This window comes from Sipha flava, unplaced genomic scaffold (assembly GCF_003268045.1).
Source record: "Sipha flava isolate LNK unplaced genomic scaffold, YSA_version1 50_pilon_pilon, whole genome shotgun sequence".
In the NCBI taxonomy this organism is placed as follows: domain Eukaryota; kingdom Metazoa; phylum Arthropoda; class Insecta; order Hemiptera; family Aphididae; genus Sipha; species Sipha flava.
Window position 1 is genome coordinate 236,003 of NW_020273428.1, and position 27,791 is coordinate 263,793.

General features: G+C 29.5%; 1 protein-coding gene across 1 annotated transcript in view; it reads left to right on the forward strand.

The window, feature by feature from the left end:
- Positions 1-27,791, forward strand: part of LOC112690594 — a 107,927-nt gene that overhangs the window by 10,628 nt on the left and 69,508 nt on the right. Inside the window, exons 12-19 of the mRNA XM_025564641.1 lie at positions 190-10,625; positions 10,704-10,870; positions 10,946-11,346; positions 12,037-12,372; positions 16,113-16,285; positions 23,509-23,605; positions 25,010-25,158; positions 25,497-25,718. Coding sequence (XP_025420426.1) covers positions 190-10,625; positions 10,704-10,870; positions 10,946-11,346; positions 12,037-12,372; positions 16,113-16,285; positions 23,509-23,605; positions 25,010-25,158; positions 25,497-25,718 — 11,981 coding nt within the window. The remainder of the gene's footprint in view (positions 1-189; positions 10,626-10,703; positions 10,871-10,945; positions 11,347-12,036; positions 12,373-16,112; positions 16,286-23,508; positions 23,606-25,009; positions 25,159-25,496; positions 25,719-27,791) is intronic.

A 27,791-nucleotide genomic window follows, 5' to 3' on the forward strand; every position in this document is an offset into this window, starting at 1 on the left:
TAGACAATTTTCTAAATTAGTTAAATTAAGATTATATAACACAAAATTGTTTTGAATAATTTTTGTTGTATTAAACCTAAAAAAGAAAAACATTTGAATATTATCAAAGTAAATTTAAAGAATTAGTAAAAATATATCAAGATATTTAAAATAATTTATTTTGTTACATTTTCTAATTTAATTTTACAGAAGATAACGTCGTTGATTTGCCTTCGCTGCGAATTGTAAAAGAATCGTCCATTTCCGGTCCCGTTATGATGGAGGCATTAGTTATAGACGTACCTATTGATTTTTGTCAACAACAACCAGTATCTGATACTCAGTTTGATGGCGTTTCATTAACCGAAGATACGACTCTTGCAAACATTGATAAAAGCGATAGCTTATGTGAAAATAGTCTGGAATATTTTTCAGACCATTTTTCATCAAGTAATTCCAAAAGAGACATTTTTTTCAGTGTTAGTGAAACCACGCCCAAAAATGCATCAGTGATCCAGAAACAACAATCGGAAAAAGAAGCTCATCAGTCAGTACAGACGCCTAAGCTATTTATGTCAGACTCTGATGATCAAATTTTGACTCAATTAAATTTAGAAGAAAAAAATGTGCATCAGACATCTCGAAATCCCATTGGTCCTTTAGCACGATCAGAGAGCAACAACACTGAAGAAGAAGTATCTGAAACACTAGCTGATATAGAAAACGAACAACCATTACCACATAATTATTGCGCGGCCGAAATTTTAACTCAGTCTGACGAAGATGGGTTATACTCGGCGATGTTGAACAAAATAAGGAACAAAGGAGTTTCATCTACAGAACTCAGTTCAGAAGAAGACGACGTTTTAAAAATTATTTCCAGGCCCAACGTTGATGAATTTTTGAAGTACATGAAAATCATACTAGAGGGTACCATGGTCAAAATGCATACGCACGAAAGTTTTAATTATACAGATTCGCCAACTGAACTCGAACGTTCCATTCAAGCTCTTCATTCTCTTGCGTGGAAATTTATTGAAGAGACTGAAAAAGACGACATGACCGAATTAGATAAAAACACTACGGAAAATGTATCAAGTTTGATGACTGCGATTAATGCTAGTTTATTGGCATTGGAACAAATTGACGACCCGTTCGGTGTTTCTGACAACGTGTTGAACGAAATACAGTCGTCCGTTTGTTTTGATTTTGAAACTTTCAATAACAAAGATCTATCAGCTATAGACATTTTGAAATGTTTGTCAGATCAAATACGGAATTTTACGACAGTTGTTAACAGACAAGTGGCCCAGGTTACAGAACAACGCATTATGGCGGTGCTCCGGAACACAATTGGCACTACATTAGTATATATTAAAACGCTACAACAAAATTCTTCTAAAATTAAATGTATTAATGTCAACTCGTTAGTTTCTTTATTTTCAATGGTACAACCACTGGAAACTATTTTAAACGACATAGCCTTTATCGAAGAAGCGTCTGTGGAAGACGGAAAATGTAACCACAAACTGAAGCAAATGTTAATACCGCCAATTAGTTCGATAGCTTTTTCTTTAGATAATCTGAATATGGCTTTGAAAAATGAAAATTCAGTAGATGATCAAGATCTGAAAGATATTTATAGTAAAATAAATGACGCAACTAATCAATTTATGATACTCGCTTCACAAGGCACTGAAACTAATAACCTGGCCGAGTGCTTCATATCTTTTACCAAACCGATTAATGATTTATGTTGTCATTTGAGAAGACTCGGTAGGTCAACGGAAAATATTATATCATCAGATTATGGATCTGATGACAAACTTCTGATGGACTTTGAAACGCTTTTTGATGAATTGATGATGGACATAGATACATTGATTAACAATGTAAATATCGTTCGTGATTCTGAAAATAATATGAATCCACTAGGTTCTCTACTGGAGCCACTGCAAGATATGAAAATTGGTTTATTTCAAGTCAATCAAGTTTTGTTATCTAATCAAACCAGTTCAAACATGAGTTACGAAGTTATAAGTTGTTTTGAACATTTATCTCATCAACTTGTTCAACTCAACAGCTGTATCATAAATCAATCGATTATAGAAGAAACAGACAAAGAAATACCATTTGAGTCTTCAATAAAAATGATGCAAAATATTCTTTTTGACGATGCTATTGACGATTTAGGTGTAAATGGAATACTTTTCGGTAGTGTTTTGAAACCATTGTTACATCTTCAAAATTTGATTGTTTCTAAAATGGCCTCAGTTGAAAGTGATCTTAGTTTTTCAGAACACACAGATGCTACTGGTGGTGCACAATCATTAAGCTTATCAATGTCAAATAATGCTCAAACTGTTTTTAATAAGCCTGAAAAAGATAAATTAGTATCAGAAATAGTTGAATTATCTGGTTTAGATAATATGACTAAGGAATATGATGACAATAATGCTCAAATTCAAGCAAGTAGTTCAAAAATCATCAATGATTTTATGCTTTTAGAAAATAATGAAAAAAGTGATTTAGTACCAAAACCAGATTTTAAATTTGATATAGAAGAACGGTTTAAAGACGAAGAACCCAGTATTATAATGACTGAAGATGACCGTGAAAATTCAGGTTTCGAAGTTTTGTTTGATGAAACAGATTTGGAAACATTTAGTGATTTTATCGAAGATGAACGCTCTAATAAAATCGTGTTTTCTGAAAATAAACCGTTAGAAGTGTTAATGGATAAATCAGGTATTGATTCCATTAATGAAGAAAATGATTATAATGTTATTCCACAACATGTGTTAACATCGTTTGAAAAGGGTATTGAATTAGATTCGATATTAAACTCGTCCGATGATCTTTTTGATGAAATTCAAGAAACGCTAAAAAATATAACAGAAGCAACACTTGATGAAACAATAGAAATGAATTCATCGGACGAAAACTCACAAGAGACTCACAATTTACAAGAAAATAGTTCCTATTGTTCTGAGGAATTAATTAGTCAAATTGATAAATTAACAAATAATTCATTGGATGAAAATGAAGGAAATTGTAATGTATTGATAAAACAAGACAGGTTACAATCTGTTAAAGATATTACGGAGAATTGTCAAAACGATGGAATAATTTTAGAATTAGAACAAGATGACACATTTGTTAATAAATATACAGACGTTTGTAATAATGATACATTGAAAATCAATCAAATTCATCAGGTTTCTGAAATAATTCAAGACTTAGATTCTATCGAAGAGATAGAATTGGTAGATTCAGATAAAACGATATCTAACAACACGATTATTACGAACAATGAAATCTCTGATTCACTTGAAATGAAAACTGTTAAGAGTAATAACGTGAATAATATGAAAACTACTGTTGATGATGCATTTACGTCTTCAACGGTTATTAACAATGAAAATACTTCTAAAAGAGAAGATTTTTTAGATCAGGTACAAGATGGGTTTATAAAAATAAACAATGATCAACTAGAAATTGAAAATACTATTGAAAATAGTGGAACAGTTATAAAAAAATTAGATTTTAATAACGAAATATCAAAGGGATTACTAAAAACTTTGGATACTATCGAATTTATAGAAAGTAAAAATGATATTTCTGAAACGATCCATTCACAGGATATAAAATCATCAGAAAAACAAAATAATAAGTTCTCTGACTTTTTGGAAACAAATAAAGTTTCTGACAATGTATTTAATCAATCTAAAGAAAATATAGTTAATATATCCCATGAAATAGAAGATTGTGATAGTTTAATGAGAGATGTTACTGATAAAATAGCTGTGCTAGAACCACACGTTAATACAACCTTAATTGAGAACTTTAAAGAACTAATTGTCTTGGAGAATGGTCAACAAAAATTAGATAACGACATTATAGAAGAAATAAATACTGCCATAAACTCAGAAACAGAAAACAAAATCATCATAGAAGGAAGAAAATCTTTATTTCTAGCTGATAACAATAATCAAATAGAACTTAACACAATTTCAATAGTAAATATTGACTGTAAAAATGAGAATACAACAGAAGACTCTTTGATGATTAGAAATGTTGATACTACGATTGTTGAAGAAAGTCCGAATGAAATAAAACAATGTGTATCAAACTTAAACGATAATGATAAAAATGATACCTTCGACGCCGACACCTTTACAGAAACATTTGATCAAAGTGAAGAATGTATATCTTCACTGAACCATGAATTAATAATAATTTCAAAAAATAAATCGATCATTGATGAATGTAATATTTTAAAAGAAAACGTAATTTTGAGAGAAAATAAATTTGACGAACCTTTTGATAAAGATGAATTATTAGAAGATGCTGGTCTAGATGGAACATCAGAGGGCGATTTTCAAGAAAGTGTGAATTTAAGTTCTACTACTGGTGAGAAAATGAGTGTACCTGAGTCATCTGAATTATCACTAATAATGTGTTCAGATAAAGAAAACACAAATTTAGAGACAGATATTAATTCAAACGAAGATGACGTTCTATGTAGTTCTAATAAAATTGAAAACGAATCCATTATGAAAGATAAATTGAAAAATATTGAGCAAATTTCATTTATAGAAGAAAAAAGTTTTGTAAATATTATAAATGGTACGGAAGAGAATAAAATTGAAGAATCAAATAAAAAATGTAAAATATTATCAAATGTGAGTGAAATTGACAAGAATGTTGATTTGAAGTTATCAAACATTGAAGATGCTATTCAAGTTGTCAATTTAGAAGTACCGAAAGAGGAATTGAATGTGAATAATGAACTACTTAAAAATATTTCAAACGTTTTAATGGTTAATAAATTGATTAATACTGAAAATAATGAAACCGAAATACGCAAAATACCTAGTGAAAGTTACATATCGAACATAGATAATGGCATTAAAGAAGTGTTAATAACTGAATCAAAACACGATTCCTTAAATAAATTTGAATTTTCATCTGATTTATCTATGAATCAAGAAGAAATATTTTCCAATGAGATGAACAAAGAAAATTATATCTTGGAATCTACAACAGAAAGTAAAAACAGTGGGGTATTCATTAATGTATTCGATAAATCTATCGAAGGTTTAGAACAAGCTTCAGTCTCAGAAAATAACAATGCAATTAATGATAGAGTATGTGAATTTCAAAATAAAGGTATAGAACTAATAAAAGAACCTTTATTATTGACCATAGAGAATATTGCATCAATTAATAACGAAATCATAGCTTCGGAAAGCATTCAGCTAATAGACCAACAACAATTTGAAGGAAATGAAATTGAAGTGAAATATGAAGATAATAGAAAAGACGCTATACGTGAAAAAGAAATTATTTTAGGATATATAGAAGATAATAAAAATAATTCAGAACAGTTAGAGACAAAAGATAGAAACGGAGAAGAACAGATTATAAGTAAGAATAATAATTTAAAAAAAGAAGTTATTAAATTCAGAACTGATTCGTTAAACGTTCCAATTGCACAAAATATGGTATTGGAATGTGAAGAAGATAATTCAACTGAATTTGTTAGACCCATCAAGGAAGTCATCGATAACAATTTTAAAATCATTGATAAAAAATCGGAGCAATTTATAGAAAATTTGATCCATGAAGAAAAAGACAATGAACAAGAAGAGAAAAATGAACCTAATAATGAGTCATTAACAGAAAATAATTCAGCTGAATTAAATCAAAATTATGATACCAAAGAAATAAATAGAAATGTTACCAATGAAAAAATTGAAATTCAGACTCTTAAATCCAACGATGAAAAAGTAATTTTAGCCACGAATATAAAAGACAAAAATGTCACAAGAACGGACCATGTTGAGAAAAAATTAACGACAAAACCAAAATTATATTATGAGAGTGGTATTGAAGCTTGTATGACTGAAAATCAATTAGTTAATAGTCAGACTGATTTGGAATCTACGAATATTAGCACTGAAAAAGATAAATGTGTTGATATAATACATTCATACGATTCAAATGATTTTCCATTGGAAGAAAATATTGAATACAATTCAATTAATCAGAGAGATTTAATTTCAAATCAAAATAATATTCAATTTAATAATACTGAAACTATTGCAGTCGACTTTACGCAAGCTACGAAAGAGTCAAAAGTATGTAACAGTTATTTAGATGAAAATAATGTAAATCAATATCCACAAGTAACCGAAAGTCAAACTGTGAATGTCTTAGAGAACGCAAGTTCAATAACAAAAACACAGTTGAATGAAAAAAGTACACAAATTAATACAATCAACGAAACTGAATCGAAGACAATCGAAGAAAATGATGAAAATAGGGTAAAAATTAAGTTTAATAAAGATGATGATAAATCGATTAATGATCAAAGTTCGGTATCAATATCAATAGATGAATGTAAGGGTACTTTAAATGAAAATATTTTGGATATTGATGAAACTAAATCATTGAGTCCCTGCAATACAACAATGGAAAATGTAAGTGAAATATTCACGGAAAAATTAGTGGATGTTATAGAAATTACTGAAATGAATGTTCTTGAATCTTTAAATGATAATGACAAAAATATAGAAAAAATAAAAGAAAATGAATTAAATACCGAAAATATAAAAAAAGAAGTAACTGAATCAAAGAATTTGGAAAATATTAGCATGATTAATGATACTTCATTAGATGCAACAAAAAACCCAGAAGAAACCAATGTAAATAAACCCACCAACATAGAAACAAACGTTTTTGAGTCTACCAAAATTGAATATTTATTAGATAACGCGAACACGAGTATTAATTTCCCATTAAATCAAAATTCACCAAATGAATATTGTATTAGCAAAAAAGGTAATGATACAGATGAAAAATATATTTTAAATCAAAGTACAAATGAAAATAATGAGCTAGAACATACAGCGAACCTTATAAAATTAAAATCAGATAATGAAAGCAATTGTACAATATTAAACGACCAAGGAAAGCAAGAAATAGGTGTAATAGTTATCAATAATGATGACAAACAATGTATAACGGACGAATTCAATGAAATGACATTAAATAAAAACGAAATCAACATATTGCATAATAAGGGAATAAATAAACGAGTTAATGTATCTGATTTGGAAATTAAAGTAGATTTACTTTGCGAATCCTTAACCGAAGATGAAATAATTGATCTGGTTGTTGATAGAGATCTAAATGACCTTGCCATAAAACCAAAATTGCATTATATTGAACAAAATGCTGCTAATCAAACTGAATGTATTGCTCTTGAGAATGCAAATATTCTAAAACAAAATGAACGTAGTAGCATTGAAAACATTACCGAACACGCAAAGGTTGAGCATGAGTTAAATACCGCTGTGATTGGAGATATGGTAATGAATTATGACAGTGTAAAAGAAAATTCGTCGAATTCATTATTTGACTTATGTAGTTTATTGGAAACTGCAATTATAGATACGATTGATGAACATTCAAACAAAATTGTGATGAAAAATATTGATATTTTGAAAGCTCCTAATGCTAATTTAACTATAAATAATAACGATTCCGTGACTGAAAAAGAGTCAAGTGGATTTATAGACGATTCGATGGTTATAAATGAAGAAAATAATCGTAATATATTAACAAGTAATTGTGTAAAAAATGAAAATGAAAAAGATGATGAATTAAATAAAGAAAATAAACAAATTAAAAAAGAAGTTATTCAAAAATGTCCAGTAAAATTAGAAAGTGACGAAGACATTTTCAAAGAGCCTCAAAATAATGATGTATCGATTTTTGATACACAACAATCATTAAACAAAGATAATATAAATGTTGAAAATTTGAGTATATCAACAGATATTATCTGTCCTTTGAATGACAATAATACACAGGCTAAGGAAAATGAACCTACCTTAAACGTTACTAATGATACTCAAGATATTAAAATTACGAATAAAGAAACTACCAAAGAGACTGATAATAAAAAAAACATAAAACAAAGTTTAAGCTTGCAATCAAATAAATCACCACCAGATATTATTGAAAATTTCAACGAATCGAAAGAAAAAAATCAATTTGTTTGTGAAATTGAAGAGGCAACTAAAAAATTATCAAATGATAAAAAACATGAATTTGAAATTAAATCACAAGATATTGAGGAAACCAATAAAAATATATCTTTAGAAAATGTAAAAAAGGTTTCGGGAGGTATTGAAAAAGTTAATTCAAATGAGTCAAATGAGAATCAAATTGAAAATCAAAAGAGTAGCCAAGTTGATTCTAACCAAATAAAACCAATGAATGATGAAAAGTATACTGATAAAAAAAGACAAGGAAGTAAGAAAAAGAAAGCAAGTACACAGACGCTAGATAAGAAATTACTAACACCTAATAAATTGTTGGAAAATAGTGAGAGTAAAAGTAAAACTGATGAAGAAATGAAAACCATTGATTCAAAAACAGAAGACAGTAACAGATATTTATTGGAAAATCACGAGAAAGTTATCAAAATCGAATCTAATTTGGAACTAAATTCCTTAGAGAAAAGCAATACAATTATTTCGATAGCATCAAATAATAAATATGATAAAAATGTAGTAGAAGAAACTGAAAAAAATGTTGAAAATGATGAACGAACTGAAAATCATAAAGATAACGTGTTTGATGAAGATAAAATGCAATTGGTAAAAAATGAGGTGGATATAGATAAAACAATACAAGAAAATAAACATACAAGACTTCAGCACCAAGATGAACAATTATCATCACTTGATGAACTATTAGAAAATAATAAGGAGGAAAAAGAAAAATTAAAAATCATTGAATCAACTACTGAAGAAAATAGTAAACAACACACAAAAGATAAAGAAAAAATGAAAGAAATTGACTCTAAATTAGAGGAAGTTTTAGTTTTGAAAAATAATGAAAATACTTTGAAGGAATTACAAAATATTAATAATGATACTAACAAAAATATATTAAATAATGAACAAAAAGAAAAAAATAAATTTGAAATTAACAAAAAAATATTAATGAAAAAAGAGTCGGATACCAATAAGGATAGTAATAAGGAAAAACGAGACATAAAAAAGAAGAAAAAAAGTCCATTATCTCCAACAGAAAATTTGGCGTCATCCGATGAGTTGATGGCGATAACAAATAGGGATGAAAAAATCGAACAAGTTATTGAAGTGAAGCCTAATACAGATTTTGATGGAAAAAACAATGAAAATATTTCCAGCAATAAATTATCAGATATGGCAGAAAAAGAAACGAATGAAACTAATAAAACCGATGTAAGTATAATGCCAAACGAAATCATATTGGATAATGTAAAACAAACAATTCAAATTCTAAAAGAAGTGATTCCTGAAAACAATACAACTGACATTTTTAAAATAAACGATGAAAATAAAAACGAGCCGAAAAAAATGGATATGGATAAAAATGCCATCGAAAATTCTAGCACCAATCAAGATAATATCAATGAGAAAATTAAGTATGAAATTTTAAGTGAAAAATCACTATCGCTAGAAAATTTGGTTAGAACAGCAAACGTAGAGACTGACAAAAAATGGAAAAGTATCGATACTAAAGAAAACGACTCGGTTGAAGATGAGCGTAAAAGAGAAATGAAATGTGTACAAAGAGTGGATAGTTGCTTAGACGTTACTAAACTGGAAAACTCGAATCGTGACAAGAATAAACGAAAGAATTCGGAGTCAAAGAAATCAAAAGGAGAACAGGTAAAATGTTTCGAAGAAAACAAAATGAAACGCGAGAACAAAGAAGTCGTTCAGCCTATTCGTGTTATCCCGAGAAAATCCAGCGTGGAAGAAACAACAGCCGAAATCCGAGTAACTAAAGAGGATTCGAACGAATCTTATGATAAAAACTTGGCGAATCAGATCGGACGAATTAAATCGTTCGACACCGCAGAAAAACAAACTGTTCTGAATGATGGCGAACGGCACGGAGAAAAATGTTTTGCCGAAATCACTGCTAAAGATGAAAAGGTCGCTTCGGGAAAATGGACGAACCACATCAACACCGTCACGAAAATTTTCGACGCACCCGTTGCTCGGAGGAGGAACTTCGAGACACGGTCGCCGACACCGTGTCACGGATATGAAGACCGTGGTGTTTCCAACATAACGAAAATCACAGCGTCAGCCAGATCGGAAGAACTACTGTCACGAGGTAAAGACGCGAGCCCCCGTTATCTGACCGTGACGGACGCGTACAGATCACGACAAACGCCTCTGACGTACAGGTCATTTACGCCGGAAACATCGTACAGATCCCTTACACCCGAGTTGTCTAGGTTCTCCGAGTTGACGAAAACGTATGCGGGCACGACCGGTATCGGCGGGAAAAAGGAACGATACCGTGGTGACAGATCGTTCAGTTCTTACGCGGAACCGGTGAGACCAGCGAACAAGTTTTACGAGAGAAATCTCTCACCCGTGAACGCCATGTACCGGAGTCCTTCGGAGATGACATTAAGAACGCACCACCGGTTGGATGACGACGATATTTCGTGGTACTCCAGGAGTCGACGGCGGGTTTCTGATAGCTTTCTGCATAGGTCGGATTCGTGGGATAATTATTCGAATAGAAAATGGTCAGTGACCAAAGATGACTTGGATCGGACCAAGGTAGTTATAAAGAATGGTTCTAGCGATACACGTTTATCGCACTGGCACTAATCGTTTTGAATTATTTTTCTATTGTAGGAAACTTTCAAAAGACTGTACTTCTGCGTGCGGCTGATGGACCAGACAGTTTCTTCTGGTACTAGAGTCAAGTTTTGGTGCAGTATCATCGGTTATCCTGAGCCACGCGTTCAATGGTATCGGGACGGTCAGAAATTAAACAGTTTCACGTATAACTCTTCCGCGAGGTAAGTCCAGGTGTTTAAGAAAAAAAAAAAAACACAGAGAAAATTCATTCGTTTTATTATATTTTTTTCTATAAGATATCAGACGAAATTCACGAATGGTTTGGCTCAGCTGATTATTGACAATGCTCAGAGTGGCGATTCCGGCGAGTATACTTGTGTGGCTGTTAATAGCGGAGATCGGATATCCACCACCGCGTTCCTGACAGTGTACACGTCACCAACATTGTTCGGAGTGGCACCGAAAAGATCATTGCAGCCGGCATCGTTGTCAGCGGACGGATTTAAGTCGACGAGCCTCGACAGACTCTATCAGTGGAGTGGTGACGATTTACGACGAAACTTCAGGATCACTAGCGACTGGCGGTCATGTAATGATGTGTTAAGGTATCCTAAATATCCAAAGATCGTGACAACTGTAATCACTGATGACATAACAACGTATGGAGGAACGATCGCGCTACAAGTTCGAGTCCAAGGTCAGTGGTAATTTTTAGAGTTAATAATACCCAACGAGTTGATTGCATAACTATTACACATTCTCATGTGTAGTCCCGTCTATATGTATTCACATTGCATTGCGAATGGGTAATGTTACCATATTAGTAAAATATCTATATAAATGACTGATTATTATTCTGCTTAATTTTAAGTACAATAGTGTTACGTTTTAGTACTATGATAATATCATGAATATTATGATCAATAACATGAATCATTTTATGAATGATATAATGATATCTTGTACTCAGTGCGTGTTACTTATATATTCTAAATTATAAAGGCGAATGAAATTATCATCTGTAGTTGATAATTGGTTAACAATGTTTGAGGATTGTGTAACTCAGAATTACACTGTTCTCTTCTTTTCTCAAGTCAATTTAGAGAAATACATTTTATGAAACAATTACAAGACATCACAAGTTTTGTTAACAAATCAATATAACCTATCTACGGAAACATAAAAATAACATCGTTATGACATGATATTTTACTAAATTGTTATGTTGAAGTTTTTAGAGACTGTAATTCACTTATTTCAGTTCCCACACAATTTTTTTTTTTTTGCTAATTACCTTTTGTAATGAATGTTAGGATTTTAAAAATACAGTAGAATAACTTAAAAGATTCGATATCGAGCAACAAAAAATGTATGTTGTATATTACAGGTTCTCCGTTTCCGACCGTATCGTGGATGTGGCAATCAAGACCATTACCGCGGTTGTCCACCAAATACGTTTACCTAGATGAGGGTGAACTTCACACGCTGCTGGTGAAGGACAGCACAGCCAGGGATGGTGGAACATACGTGTGCCGAGCGTGCAATCTTTACGGCACGGCGAACGTAGAAAAGACTGTCAAAGTAGTATCACCCCAAGATTACTCCGAGCATAGGGGTGTGAAACCGGCTGTTATTGTGTCAAGACCAAATGATCGGCTTAACGTGGCGGTTGGAGAAGACATTACCGTGACACTCAGAGTGGCTGGTGAACCAAAACCCAAAGGTACAATTGTTTGTTTCGAATTACCTTTGACAATGATTATTTTAGAATTTTAGATATTTTTAATAGCTTTTTAGATATTTTTATTAGATTTTTCTTACACAAAAACAACTAACTAACTTAACCTCGATCGAAATCTAATTCTTACTGAGTGATTTTCATGGTATAGAAATATGAGTCTCGTGTTAATGAATTAGTAATATAAAAAACATACCATTTAAAATATGAGAAGGTTTCGTATTATGCTGTTTATATTTATTTTATTAATAAATGCAAATCAGCAATGACAATCAGTTTGAACATAAAATATAAACTTAATAACAATAATACTTATGGGTGAATTAAAATTCTAAAATTAAAATATTTAGTAAAAGTAATTAAAAGGATACACAAGTAATACACAATATACAATTAATACAAATAAGTATCGTAAGTACACGTAATAAAGAAGATGAGCAAAGGTCATTTGATTGGTCAGTCTGAGCATTATATCCATTTTATAATTTTAACTGTATAAAATGAATTGAGTAGGAATATAAAAGGGAGCTTGATTATTAACCGTAAAAAAGTATAATACCATAACAAATTTTAAGCTGGAGTATTTCTATATATACAAGTGGTATTAAATTGTTAATAAAATACTTCAATATATGATATATTTCATATATTTATATATTATGGTGTATACATAGTAAATGTATTAACTTACTTCCACTGATTTTGTTACTAGCGATAAAAGAACAATTTTCATTAAATACACATAACCTAATGTAAAACCTAACCTAACCTTAAATAAATCACCAAATTAGTTCTTCTTATTTGAATTGTTTTATCAACCATTATTATAAAGACTATTGTAATGCTACTATTGTTATATTTCTCAGATAAATATAATTATATGGTGAATTAATTTATATGAAGATGAAATTGATTTTTTTTACTTCTGTATATAATTAACTTGAATTTAACACGTTACCCGGTGCGCAAAATCCTGATCCTATAGCATAGTAGTTGCATAGTTGTCACACTGATGGTTGAGAAGTAACGAATCAGTGCCTATTGCCTTCTCAGAGATGTATTATGGACGTTTAACCCTAGGTTGAATGAAGTTATTGTATGCAATATCAACATGTGATTATTATGAGTGGTCAATAATGTCATATTGAGAGGTTAATAATGTTAGTACATAAAAATTAACGGAACTTTTCATTTTCTGCGCATGGACTTCGCAATGATTTTTGTCAAGAAAATAAAAAAAAAAAAAAAAACCGTAAGAAATTCTTTTCACGCTCATCGGGATTCGAACCGTTCACCCCTACACCCCTACCTACCTATTCCTAGACCTATACTACTGGGACACCCTGCTGAGGCACTTTGTAATAAATAAGTTAATACACTAAAAGTATTAGCATTATACATTATACAATAACGTATTTATAAATATAGCGGTGATGGTTAACCGAAACTGGTGGTAAATATACTTGAATTTGCAATACATTTTTATTTTTATGGTATATTATAATATATAAACCAGTGGTTGTCAACCTTTTTGGGTCCACGGCTCCTTTTGATTTTGAAATAAAATATACGGCTCCCATACGAACATTTAAAACAGATTAGATTAGAGGCAAATCATTAAGTACCTACCTAAATTGTAAATAGTAATCGAAATATGCTATTTCTCGATATCGCAAACACGGTTATCGACGGCCGATCTGTCTCACGCACGCAACATGTAAAGCCGCGTACACACTAGAGCACGCATAGACCGAGCATGTGTGCTCACGTTGTGTGTTGTGTGTGCTCAGTATGGACTTTACCACGCACAACAAGCTTGTATGCGATAAATCTGCGCTCCGGATATTCAGTTGTGTGGTGAACGTATACAGTGTATGTTGTGTTTCGTATACTGTGTTTGAAATTAAAACTTTAATAATAATTATTTAATTTTTATTGTCACTCAAATGACTTTTTCACGCCGAAAAGAACCCAACAAACTTAGGACTTTTTTTTTAATATCTTCGACTTCCCTATTTAAATTTTTTGAGATAATTTTCCACGCTTCTTTTTTTTTCTTTTTTTTTTTCTTTTAGAAAAATAATAATTATTTTTTGGATTCCATAGCACTGGGTGTTGTTGGTAATGTTGAATGAAATCTAGACACAATTCATTACTCAATTCCATTTCGAAAAATTTAAATGAAAACGAATAATAATGATTATTAAATAATTATACACTAAACTTGTATCAATCGTGCGCGCGGTTGCAACAATACTGAGCACGAGCGTCTAGAGACAGCGCCTCTTATCTGCACTATTATTATAAGTATTACACTATCACTACAGTTGCCTTATCACATAATCGGTTGATTACATTTAAATATTATATTTAAACAAACAGCCATAGTATTATATTATTTAATTATTATATTAATTGTAATATATTAATTATTTAGTATAATTAATTTATATAGTACAAACTACAATGTCATCAAGTGAAGAATAGTAGTAGTTTCATTAACCTATAATATTTAATAAATAATATAAAATTTGATTCGCGTAGTATTTTTTGTTTTCTTGCGAACATGTCTGATCTTCGAAATTCTGTTGCACACGTAGGTATTAGGAACATCATGGTAAACCACAATAGTGCTTCTTCCATATCGTCAAACATCACTAAAATAACTGAACACTATTGAAGAATGATCAGAAATACAATTGAAACTGGGATGGAAAACTGAGTAAAAGTTGTAACGTGGACACTTTATAAAATGTACGTCTTATTGTTCATTTTATATGTCCAGCAAAACGTGCAATAAGTCGTTACGTGTAAACCGGGCTTTAGAATGATACAACTTGATATGATATTGGGGGTAAAACCCTTCGTAATAATTCTAATAATTTATTATTATACAGCCGCAACGTACACAACACATCAATAAATGCGCGTTTTTCCATTTACTTTGCTTATCATACTTTTATGGTCATTATAAGCATAATGAAAATGTTAAATATAATCTTATTTTGTAAATAATTGATATAGATTTACCAATTCAACAAAAACCCATGGTCCGATAATCACTATAGAGGCACGACTGGTGCCGTTTGTATCAATATAGTTATTACTATAGTCTATAATAATATAATGTACTAAGCAAATTAAAAACTAGTATTTCAAATTATGTTTCGTTAATTTTAAGACCGCAAGAAAACGTTATATACATATATTTTGGTCTTTTATTTTTTACTTGGTCATTACTCATTACAAACTGAACTACGCATGGAAGTCCTTAATGTAACTAGATTATCCCTAACTTCATGCGATGACACATAGAAATTGAAATGTATAGTCAATTTTGGAACCCAAACAGTACTTCGCATACAGATTAATAATTTACATTACATTTTCAATCTAAATGTGTCTACGTATGGAAGTCTTTTTCCGATAAGTTTTTAGTGATTCTCAGGATATGGCTAATGGATATAAAATGGGGAGGTCACATTTGAGATCTAAACGGAATACCACATAGTAGTAGAAGTTACACTATTGCACACCGGGTACACATGTGTGTATTAAAAAAAGTAACTTATAAAATAAAAAGTTAGTTCCAAAATAAAGTAACGAATAATTAACTTAAAGTTTAAACTTAATTTTAATTTTAAATGATTAATGCCAAACATTGTTTAATAAATATACATTGCAATGTTCTGTTTATTTATATATTCACAATTATCTCGTTTTAGTGGTGTGGATGAGAGGTTGGAGAGACGTCACATTCCTGAATAGGTCGCTAAAAGAGACGGTCAATGACTACGTAAAGCTGTCGATCAAAAAAGCGCAACTTTCGGACGCTGGAACATACTTTATAATCGCTAAAAACGTATACGGGTCCGATAGGGCGTTTGTGACTGTCGGGGTAAGTGATCGTATAAGCGTTTCGTCGAATACGTCTCGATAGGGCATTACCATATCAATAACAATGATAATTTAGTATAATATTATTTTATTATTATATTTATGTCGTCAATGGCCCAACAGTATTGTTGTAGCCCATTTGTAATAGTCACAATGTGTAATATACTCCAGTTGTAATATAGCCAACAAAAAAATGGAGTATTTTTTATTTTTTTATTTTTTTTTTTATTTTATTTTTTTTTTTTTTTACTAATAAAAATTAACTAAATGCACAGTCTATTCGATTGTAATACATAAGTGAAAATCGTTTATTTGAAAATCAAATAAATATATTATGATAAGATCTTTAATATTCTGTTGCCGGTCATCGATCGATCGATGGAATCCAAGATCACTAAATCCCACTAAATCGTCGGCTATACATATATACTTCATATATATTTCCTTTCAAGTATTATTTTTTTAATTTTTCAAATCTAAATCAAAACTAAACTCAAAGGATTTGTTTGAATAACAGGTCGTTATTAATTATTTTTACATAACTGAATTTCTTGTACGACAATTTTTATGCTCTCAATAGAGATTAAAAAAATAGATGACCATAGTATACTCGTGTTATACCACGAATAGTTTATTTTTGGTTGAACGTTGACGGTTATTTATTAAAGCAATTATAATAAAAATAATAATTATGTATTGAACATAATAACGAATTTTGCAATATTATTACACGCTCTTATTGTTGGTTAAATTATTTATTTCATCTTGATAATGCCGAAAATGCCAAATAAAAACTATTTATGGCCATCATGTCCGTTAATGATCGACTGTTGTTTCACCTATTAAATTTATGATATTGATTATGATTGTACTTTTTGTTTTTAAAGAAATTTATCATCTTTTTATAGTCGCATAAATTATATTTATATTTAGGTACGTGCTTTGTATCGGGCTCTATATTAAAGTTTATATAGTATTGTCGATTATCATGTAATATTGTATTATTCAATATAATATATCGTATTATGTCAATGTGTTGTATTATTTTAGCATAAGTAACTGTTAATACAAATTCGGTGTCCCGTGTTCAAGTGTGTTTTATACAAATACATTATGTGCACAGAAAAGTGAATAAAGTCAAGGTCGTAGCAAGGATGCCGAGAGGTGCCTACGCTCCGGGCGCAATTACTGGGAGGAGTAAAAAAAAATTTGCATTTATGTTAAAAATTATAACCATTTATGTTGTATAATTTATTTACAAAAACTTCACCATCCTTTTTATACATTGAAGTAATCGAAAATAATATCTAATAACTATTTTTTTTATAGTGCTATTCATGCTGTTAAGGCCTTTGGCACGATTCAATCAAGTTTCTCCATACATAACCTATTTGATAACTATAATATTTCTAAATTAAAAGTACATAAGACTGCATTTGGAAGTTTGGCCTAGGTGCAATATTTGGTTGCTACGACACTGACTATAATAGACAAAAAACATTGGAAATTCCAGGCACTACAGTAATTAAATCAAAATGTTCCGCTTTATACATTAACTGGGCTACTCTTCAAATAAAAAGTTACATTAATTGTTTTATGCAAAATTGAATTATTTTTTAATAGTATTATATTAAAAAGTAGAGGATCTTTAGTTTTTATTTTTAAATAAAATAAGATTTTATCACCGATTTGATAATCATATGAACACGTTACCTTATTCTTAGCATATAAGGTTTTGTAATGTTCTATCACCTAAGTATTAATAAGTATAAACTAAAGAAATATAATAATTTTATACTATTTGAATATGGTTCATGTTTTTTCAATAAATATAACCGGTAATCTCTATATAAATTTAATTAAAAAAAAATAAATATATTGCTATTCGTAACAACGTAAACTAGATAAAAAGTGAATTTTGTTGAAAAATGCGAGTTCAATTTAAAATATAGTTCACTCATGTGTGCATGTATAATATATTTTTAATCGTGTATGACAATTAAAAACTTGATCTATGTATAAATACATTTTACATAAAATATTTGTAACATATTGACTATCTTGTAATAATAAAAATAAAAATAACAATTAAATAACATAATACGACTTCAGGATTTTAATTAATTAGAAAGTTATGATTTAATACAAATATTTAAGTGGTTTTGTTCAATGTTCGTCAATCGCACCGAATTTGGGACACTGTATAATATAATAATATTGCATCGATATATAAAATGTATATTAAAAAGGTATACATAAATTGCGCTGGATAATTATTGATAATGATAAAATTGATTGTGATTGAAGTTGAATAATTTTTACAACTTTATCAAAAATAAAAATATTTGAATGCTGTGAGTAAAACGACTCATAGGTATATGTTGTTATTTTGCCTGATATGTTACATGAAGCACAATTATTCATGATGGAGAATCGATCGGCCCAATTGATTATTATTGATCTTTTGATCTTTACAAAGATTAAAAAAAAAAAAAAAACAGAAGAAAAAAGACTCTTAGCTTTCGATATATAGTGTTCTAGAAGGATACTTAGAATAAGCTTAGAATAACACATAATATATTAGGAAGTTTATCAAAGAGCTGGAGAAACAAGAAGCTTTCTAAAGACATTAAAAACAAAAAGAGCGAAATTAATTAGATATATACTGCGTCATAACAGTCTACTTAGCAGGATAAAAGAAGGGTTCATTAATAACAGAATAATAACAGAGAGCAACCACCACTGGACTACACTAATGAAATAGTAAGATGTATGGATTACAGATCTTACTGCGAATTAAAAAGGAAAGCGAAGATGCTTCAGGAATAGAACATTGCTGCCAACCAGCTTTTGGGCTGTTCACAAAAAAAGAAAAAGATCCTAGGCTAATGAGATTGAATTAACTATAATAGTTCAATGTAGTTACTTTAAATAGTAATGACAATAAATACAAATATTAAATAAAATTCATAGAGTTCGAGTAGGTTCGTTTTGGGTATTATATTAAAAATGTGAAAACATAAAATTTAAAATTTTTGATTTATTTATACTCTTTATACCACTCTTTATGCTCTCATTCATTGAACATTTAACCAATTTCAGGGATATTATTTTCTAAAATATCATTATGAAATTTAACAAAATTGCTATAAAAAACTTGTGGAAAAATATTAAAAATATTTTTTTTAAGTAAAAATTATAAATAAAACATTGAACATCACTCAAATATTATATAAACAAATCTCTATTTTAATATTTTAACTAGATCATGAGTTGTAGTGATTGACTTTCTAATCATTAATATACTGTATATTGTACTATATTATATTTATAATTTTTATAATGTCAACAGAAATCAAATAAAATTATTATATTATTTTTATTTTAGTAAAATAAATACTATTTTATTAAAATATCTTCTAGCTTGTCTTAAAATCTTAAGAGGCTCTGTAATTTTTTAATACAATATTGTATATTGTATATTTGTAATTTATTCAATATTTTAAAATTTGTTATACTTTTCAGTTGTATTCATTGTAATTTATAGATTACAGGCCTGTTATTTAAACAAATCCATATTGTACACTAAATGAAACCTATAAATCCGAATTAAACGCATTTTAAAAGAAAAAAATTGTGTATCGTTACTTTATGTATACATATATAATATTATTTATGCTTTTATTTTGGTATACTATACCGAAAGTAGTTGAAAAGTAAAATTGTTATTAAACTTTACATACATTTTTTGCTTTATTAATATTATTAATAATAGTATTAATGATAGAGCATTTACCATAATTTTCGTGGTAAAATATGTTCTTTATAAATTAATAATAATTCGTTAATATAATTTTTACATCTTCCAAAGTTAGAAAGTATTATTTCATACATACACGTAGAGTACACTTTCTATTCGTTTAAACTGAAAATTGAAAACTATGATATGTTTTTTTTTTTTATTATCGATTATCAATAAACCTAAAGCCTGATTAACAATTTTAGGATATTCTTTATTTGCATCGAAAAGTATGCGATAAATACATTATGATTTATGTATAGTTATTTTCAATACTGGGTGAATGTGATGTTAACATTGGTAAAAATTTAAACGTTACTATGGCACTTGAGAATTGTTTATCAATCTCAAAATAATGTTCATTTATTCATATTCATTTTCGAAATCTAAGATACTCTTTGGGTAGATAAATTATATCTCGAGAGGATACTAAAGTTTTGCTTTGAACTTGGTAGTACTTTGTAGATCGTCTCTTGACGAGGTTTACTTTATCGCCACTCGCCTCTTTCCCTCACTCTCTCGATAAGTTTGAAAACTCCTTGGACCTGTACAGAGAGTGTAATACGTGCATTTTCAAAGTTCAAACCGTCAAATTCAATTAACTAATGTCTTCAGAATATAGTTATGAGCTTAGTTTGAAAACTTTTTACACAATATATTATGTATATCATAATCTAGACATCTTATCAGAATTTGACAATTTAAATGTATTTAAAATAAATACAAATTTAAAATAACAATACAATTTATGTATGAATTTTACATAGATTTTTTAACTACACAGCTATAATTTCATATAGACAATATAAGCTGCTAAATTACATGTTACATTAATAGTCATGACTATTGGACAAGTTCTAAGTGTTCTAAGTTTCTAAATTTATTTTAAAACAACATAATCCATCCAGAAAAAAAAATATATCAACTTTTTCGATCGAATTTATAGTATCTTAAACAGGAGCGGACTGAGAGTACATCGGCCCGGGTGGAGAAGATTTGAGCGGCCCACATTTTTTTTTTTGTATGATCAAAAAATTTGCAGCTCACTATTCTCGCTCATCATAGGCTAAAATCTCCTAAAACGATGTTTAGCACTAACAATATATTCTAGAAATAAATAATACTTATCATACTTCATAATTTTATATAATATCGTTTTTAATACTTAAAATCTTTTATGTCTATATTTAGATATTACTGAGACAACATTTTATCATGTACTTAATTTTCAGATAACTAATGATGTAGTCATCATTGTGCATTTGTGCTGTTTCGACCTACTATTATATAATAAAAGTCTTGATTATATTATGTACCTATTATTATTATTTAAGTAAATTTTTATTTTCATGAATTTGTTTCTGTTTCTTCTAATATTTGTTTTAAAGATTTAGCCGAGTATTTGAGATTTATGGGAAGTGTGAATGTCAAAGCCCCCTACAGGTTACCGATAAGTTAACTTTGGAGGGACTCGAGCACCCTCAGAGTACTAAGTGGATTTCCGCCTATATCGCTTATGATTGGCCAAGCCCGGATTATGATAATTTGGGGCCGGGGGTCAAACAATTTTAGGAGCCCATAATCATAATCAAAATATTGTCCCACACATAAATATATTTCAGAGACAAAAAAAAAAAAATATATTTTAATTTATAAATTTATTTCTTGCTTTTTTAATACAAAAAATAAAAATGTTATCTATATAAATAACTTTTTCTTTCTTTTTGGGAAGCAAACTCTTTAATTACATCATCGGTATTAATCACCTCTAAAACATTACTCTCTGAACACAAAACCATAAAACTACTTTACTATACTAATTAATATATATATATATATATATATATTACTATTAATTAATTTCTTATACTTATTTTTTATATGAGCTAAATATAGAGTTAAAAAGCGAAAAAACCTACTATCCACAGAGGTCTACTATTGTTTAATATTCGTTGCGGGCCCGGGACCACGGCCCCATTTGCCCCCCACCTTAATCCAGGTTTATGATTGGCAAATTTTACAGCCTCTTATGTTCATTTATAATGACCCTAGATGGCTAGATTTAATCATTTATTACGTCAAATATTATTGCAGCACAAAAATTCATCAAATTACATTATTACCTCAAAATAGCGAATTCCTTGTTTTCCCATTAATAGTTTATAATAATAATACGAGTATAATAGGTAATAAATGAATGAATGAAATATCAAATGCTTTTTATTTAAATTTATAGTTATAAATTCAACATTTGATGCATAATGGTGGATGATTCTTTTAAATAGTTAATGACTTCCGACATATCTATTTTATCCAACAGCTCTTTTTTTTATTGACATTAAAAGCAGAGACTCCAAATTTTCCTGATTTAAATTGGATCTTAATCTAGTTATAATGAGTTTCAGCTAACTAAATGTACGTTCACAGATAACTTCTGTAACTAATAAAGTTAAAAAAAAAATGCATACGCTTCGCATGGTGTAGTATAAATAGACACATGTAAATTTAAATTATATATTAAACTTAGACACAATGCAAGCAATTTTTCTTGTCGTGGTTACTGTAAATTGTATTATTTGAAATCATAAACAACAATGCTCGTATTATTGATCATGATTAAATAAACATTGTAAATAAAACTAATATTTACACTATCAATCTTACAAGGAAACATATTTTTATTACTAGGCATATTAGAAAAATGTAGATAAATCTACGATACAACAAGTAAATAATAATATTATGTAAAAAAAAATCATGCTGCAGGATTGTGTATTTGTGTCTTATTATCTATTATTGTTCATTTAGTAACTATTGCATAATTTAATATAAAATTATAATATAATATATTTTATTAAAAGTGCACCATGACAAAGGGGCCTCTTATGACAGCGGCTCCAGTGGATTTCTACCACTTTTCACATGGGCCAGTCCGCCACTGATTCTATAAATTTAACATCTCGCTTCTCTTTTGTTAGCGTTGTAGGAACATAATCTCAATAAATTAAAAATATCGATAAAGTATATTATAAAATTTTATTTTATTATAATATTATGGTGTATTTATTAATAAAATCACTATAGGCATGTGCCTAAAGTTGCAAATTTGAATAATGTATTTTGTTATTAATTTTTAACAAAAATTGTTTAAATTTTAAGAAATTGTGTTTAGGTATCTAAATAAAATTTGTTTTGTAAACTTAACCTAATTAATATATTTATATATATACATATATTATGAATGTATATTATAGTAGGTAATTCAGTGATAATTCAGTTACTGCAGTAAATTATTTTAGTTATTTAGAGCGGCAATTTCTCATAGGTCTACATACGGAAAACATTGGAAAACAACACAAGAAAAAGAGAAGAGGATTGAGAAATTCTGGAAATATTAATAAAACATTTTAATCTTTATTGTTTAGGTGAGAAAACGTGCGAGATCTTTGACACCGCCACGGATCAGAAACACGATTGGTCGGTGGAACGCAATAGGCGGTGGTGTTTGCAATGCGAAAAACGGTAAGAATAATATAATTATATTAATAATAATAATAATACACAAGAGGTCGACGACGACGATTGTGGGTCGCGCAGTAAAACGCGACAATTTTCACCGTGACAAAACACAAAAATATGAGACTGGCCGCGTTTATTTTTGTCATTTCTCTAACACTCTGCTTCGGGTCCGTCGCTCTATTTTTATCGTCAGTCCAACGGGTTACGCGCGTATTTTCGCACGACGCGCGGAATACCGACAAATTATTCGAATCACGTTAGTTTTGAAAATAAAAAGAAAAATTCGTTTATCAACCGGATACGTTCACGGTATTTCTGTTCGTATTTTGCTATTGCAGTTTTTATACATTTTCCGATCACTAAGCCGGAATGGTTAACTCCGATATTGGCGAGAGCAACATTCAACTCTTGCGGAATCGATGGCTGCAACAACGCGGAACCACTCGTACCACGGCTGACTTCCTGTTGTACTTGTGCGAACATCAAAGTATATAAAATACATATGCGTGAACACATACCTACCGTTTTGCATTATTTGATTGACGAAACGATCAAAAAGTAAGCCACATTCGGTCACAAATCAATTTGTAGTATTGGAAATTTTGGACGAACTTTTTTTCGATTGGAAACTATATAACAAAATCGCTTATTTTCCATATTTAATCATCTTTGTTTGAACACTTTAACACTTAAAAATGTTAAAGTGTTAAACACTTAAAAATGTCTGAATAATTTTAGGATTTCGAGATCTTTATTGTCTGTATTGAATTTAACCGAGTTCAGAAAAAACAAAAAATTATGGCCATACATTTAGAGTAAACAACGATTAAATTCAAAAAAAAAAGTTGATATTTTGATCCTTTTTGAAAATTTTTGAAATATTAGTTTACGATTTCGCATAGGAATAACCACAGCAGAGCCAAACTTTTTTTTAAATTCAAAATGGTGATATAATTTGTAATCTAAATCTTGTCAATTGTCATGATCTAAAAAAATTTACCATAAAAAATATAATTTCAAATAAGTGCTTCCTAACTGGTCGGAATTCACAATATTAGTGTTTTATTATTTCGATGGTGTTATTAAAGATTTTAGAACACATTTGGGGATCATATAAGAAGCATGCTCTATTAATATATTTTTTAATCGAAAAAATTGTTTCCAAAAATTATTTCCAATGTTCTCTTAATCATATGGCCAAATGAAACTTATTTTTTGATTGACATTACTAGTAACATCGTATCTTTTTCTCATAATAATTTTATTTAAAGAAAATATGAATTTTGAAAGAAAAAACACTAATTGATTCTTATTTAAATATTACGTGTTACAGCACATGGTGTTGATAGTTTCACGTGATGTTACACGTCCGATAACAAATAAAACCGTAGATTTTATCATTTTTAGATGTTCCAGGATCAGTGGCCAGCGAACCCGTTGTATCCGACAGAGCCAACAATCGAATATCACTGCGATGGGACAAACCAGAAAAGGCGGAAACTATTCTCGTCTACAAGGTAGAGGCACAATCTACGGACGAAGAATGCTGGAGACAGGTACGTTCTTATTTTTTGGAAGAACGAGTTTGCGAGTAAAGTTTTAAGAATTAATTTTCATACTTCTTCCTCGAGGGGATGTTAAAAAATCTGGTTATCACAAGTTAATCTCTCCTCCCCCGTAGAAGTTTTCCATAGTATAATTATAATGGAAACGTGAAAGTTTTGCTCTTAGTAACAACTATTTATAATCGTTTTCCCCTGGAGTTTGAAAAAGTGTTTCAAGTGAATTCAAAAGAATATTTGCTTTATTTTCTGTAATGCACGTGCTGTTTTGATGATACCAAACATGGTACAACGATGTTTCTATAAGTGAATGTCATATTTTCATTTGACAGGTTGGGTTGACGCCCACGAACAGCATAGACGTGTACAACCTGAAATCAGGTAATCGGTACAAATTCCGTGTGACCGCCCGCAACAGATTCGGATGGGGACAATCGGTTGTTACTTCCGACTACGTTGACGTCTGGGAGCTGAAACATTTACCCGAATTCTTTCAACCGCTTCCCGGAGAGACCAAAGTGCTATTGGGAAACAGCGCTAAATTACAGTGTCACGTAAGATTATATTATAAATATTTTTTAAATTACTTAAGTTTATGTCGATGTTGTTGGTTTTATGGATCATTTCAGCATAGGGATCATTAGTATTTCTAGTTTATATCCTAACAGGGAACAATGCAAGGCCGGCTTTAGATACGATCGACGCGTGTGACGGCACGGGGCGCCGAAATCAGAAGGGCGCGTGAGAGGCGTTAAAATTAGAAATAAATTTGTTCTAACGTTGGCGACGCAAATTATCTACTATAGGTAGAAAGAATAATGATTTTCACAATTTGATTTAATATAAATTATTATTATTTATTATTATATAAACATGCAAGTAGTGGCTGCGCTTGTAAGTAGAACTGCAGTTTTATAAGCCATCACTATATTATTATTATTATGTTCTCTGTATGATTTACAAATATGTAGCAAGCAAGGTGAATTGAAAAATTATTTTGAAAGAATTGCTGAAAGAAGGCTGAAAGAGCTAAAACCGGCCTTAGATCAACGTATAAATATGACCCTTTATTTTTGTAGTCATTTGAAACTAACAAAATAATTCCAAAAACCTGAGTCAAAATAAAAATTCTCAAGAACTTTGAAAAATTGAATTATGAATTATTATCGTCATAATAACAGTAATTATTATGATTAATAAGTAAGAATTTATCCAACACTGAACATTTTTCAATCTCATTCTATTCCACCGTTGACCATAGTTTGCAATGTTCCTGTATTGCATCGACGTGTTGGTAGCTTATTATTATTAGATAAAAGTATAAACTATCATACATACTAATGAAATAACAAAAAATAAAAATAAAAATCAAGAATTTCAAATAAACCATTTTTTTCAAAATTCATGATTCCAATTAATTGTATACAGATACAGTGTGCACATTTACAAATGTATTTACACATGTGTAAATACTCAGTTTTACGTTGATTGTAAATTTTTGGTATCTTGGCCAAGGTTAAAAACTTTTAAAGATATCTTTAAAAAAAAATGTACTTACGACCAAATAAACATAAAAAATTATTTTTAAATTACCTAAAATAATAGTTATTATATTGAAATAGTATGCATATTTTTTTTTTTATAAAATGAAACTGGTAAATAATATGATGAAAGCTTAAATTTGAAAATTTATTTTATTGACATTAATCCAGAAAATATAGCAAAATATTTGTTGTTCTTTAAATATACTTAGTATTTAAATATTATTAAATGTACAGCTCATTTAATTAAAAAGTTTAAAATATAATAATAAAAATATGTTATCTCGTCATTTTTCTCTCAATTGGTAAAAAATAAATAAAATTAACTTAAAACTACTAAAATGTTTAAAATGTATAATGTCATCAAACTTAAAAATAATAATTCGCTTTTTTTTATTTTTACTACAATGGTTAATTTCTTGGTGTACAACGGTGGGTATAAATGGGACGGAGAATAATATATATCTCAACGTTACTCATCCGCGACGCGACTCGTTGGCACGACTCGAAGGAATGTCGAAGCCTTATGACTACTTGACTATCCTGACTATCCGTGGTGTTCTAAAAAACTACAAATACAATCATAAAAATATATTTTATTGTGGAGATGGTAATTGGTACAACCAAAAAAAAAAAAAAGTAAATAAATAATTAATAAACATGCATATTATGCATTGCATTTAGACCTGCGAAAATCGTAATAGGAGTGAGCGTGAAACGCATTATTTTAGTTATAATTTTCTATAAGTAAATTATAAATGTACAGGAGATAGTAAAGATATTATGGACAATAAATGTCAATAACTTACATCCTTGATAAGTTTTTAGTTGGGTTAGTCGATAATCACATAGTATCATAAATTTAACCATTAAATCATAACATACGATATGAAATAAATAATTGTTGTAAAACACTTATCACTAGAAACAGTATAAAAAATAATGAATAATAATGTACTCATATATGATGTTATAGAAAATAATAAATACATGACATAGTTTTCCAACACTTAAACCGTTACTCAATAAATATAATCGTAATGCTCGTACACGTAATCTATTATATTATTATTATTATTAAATTAT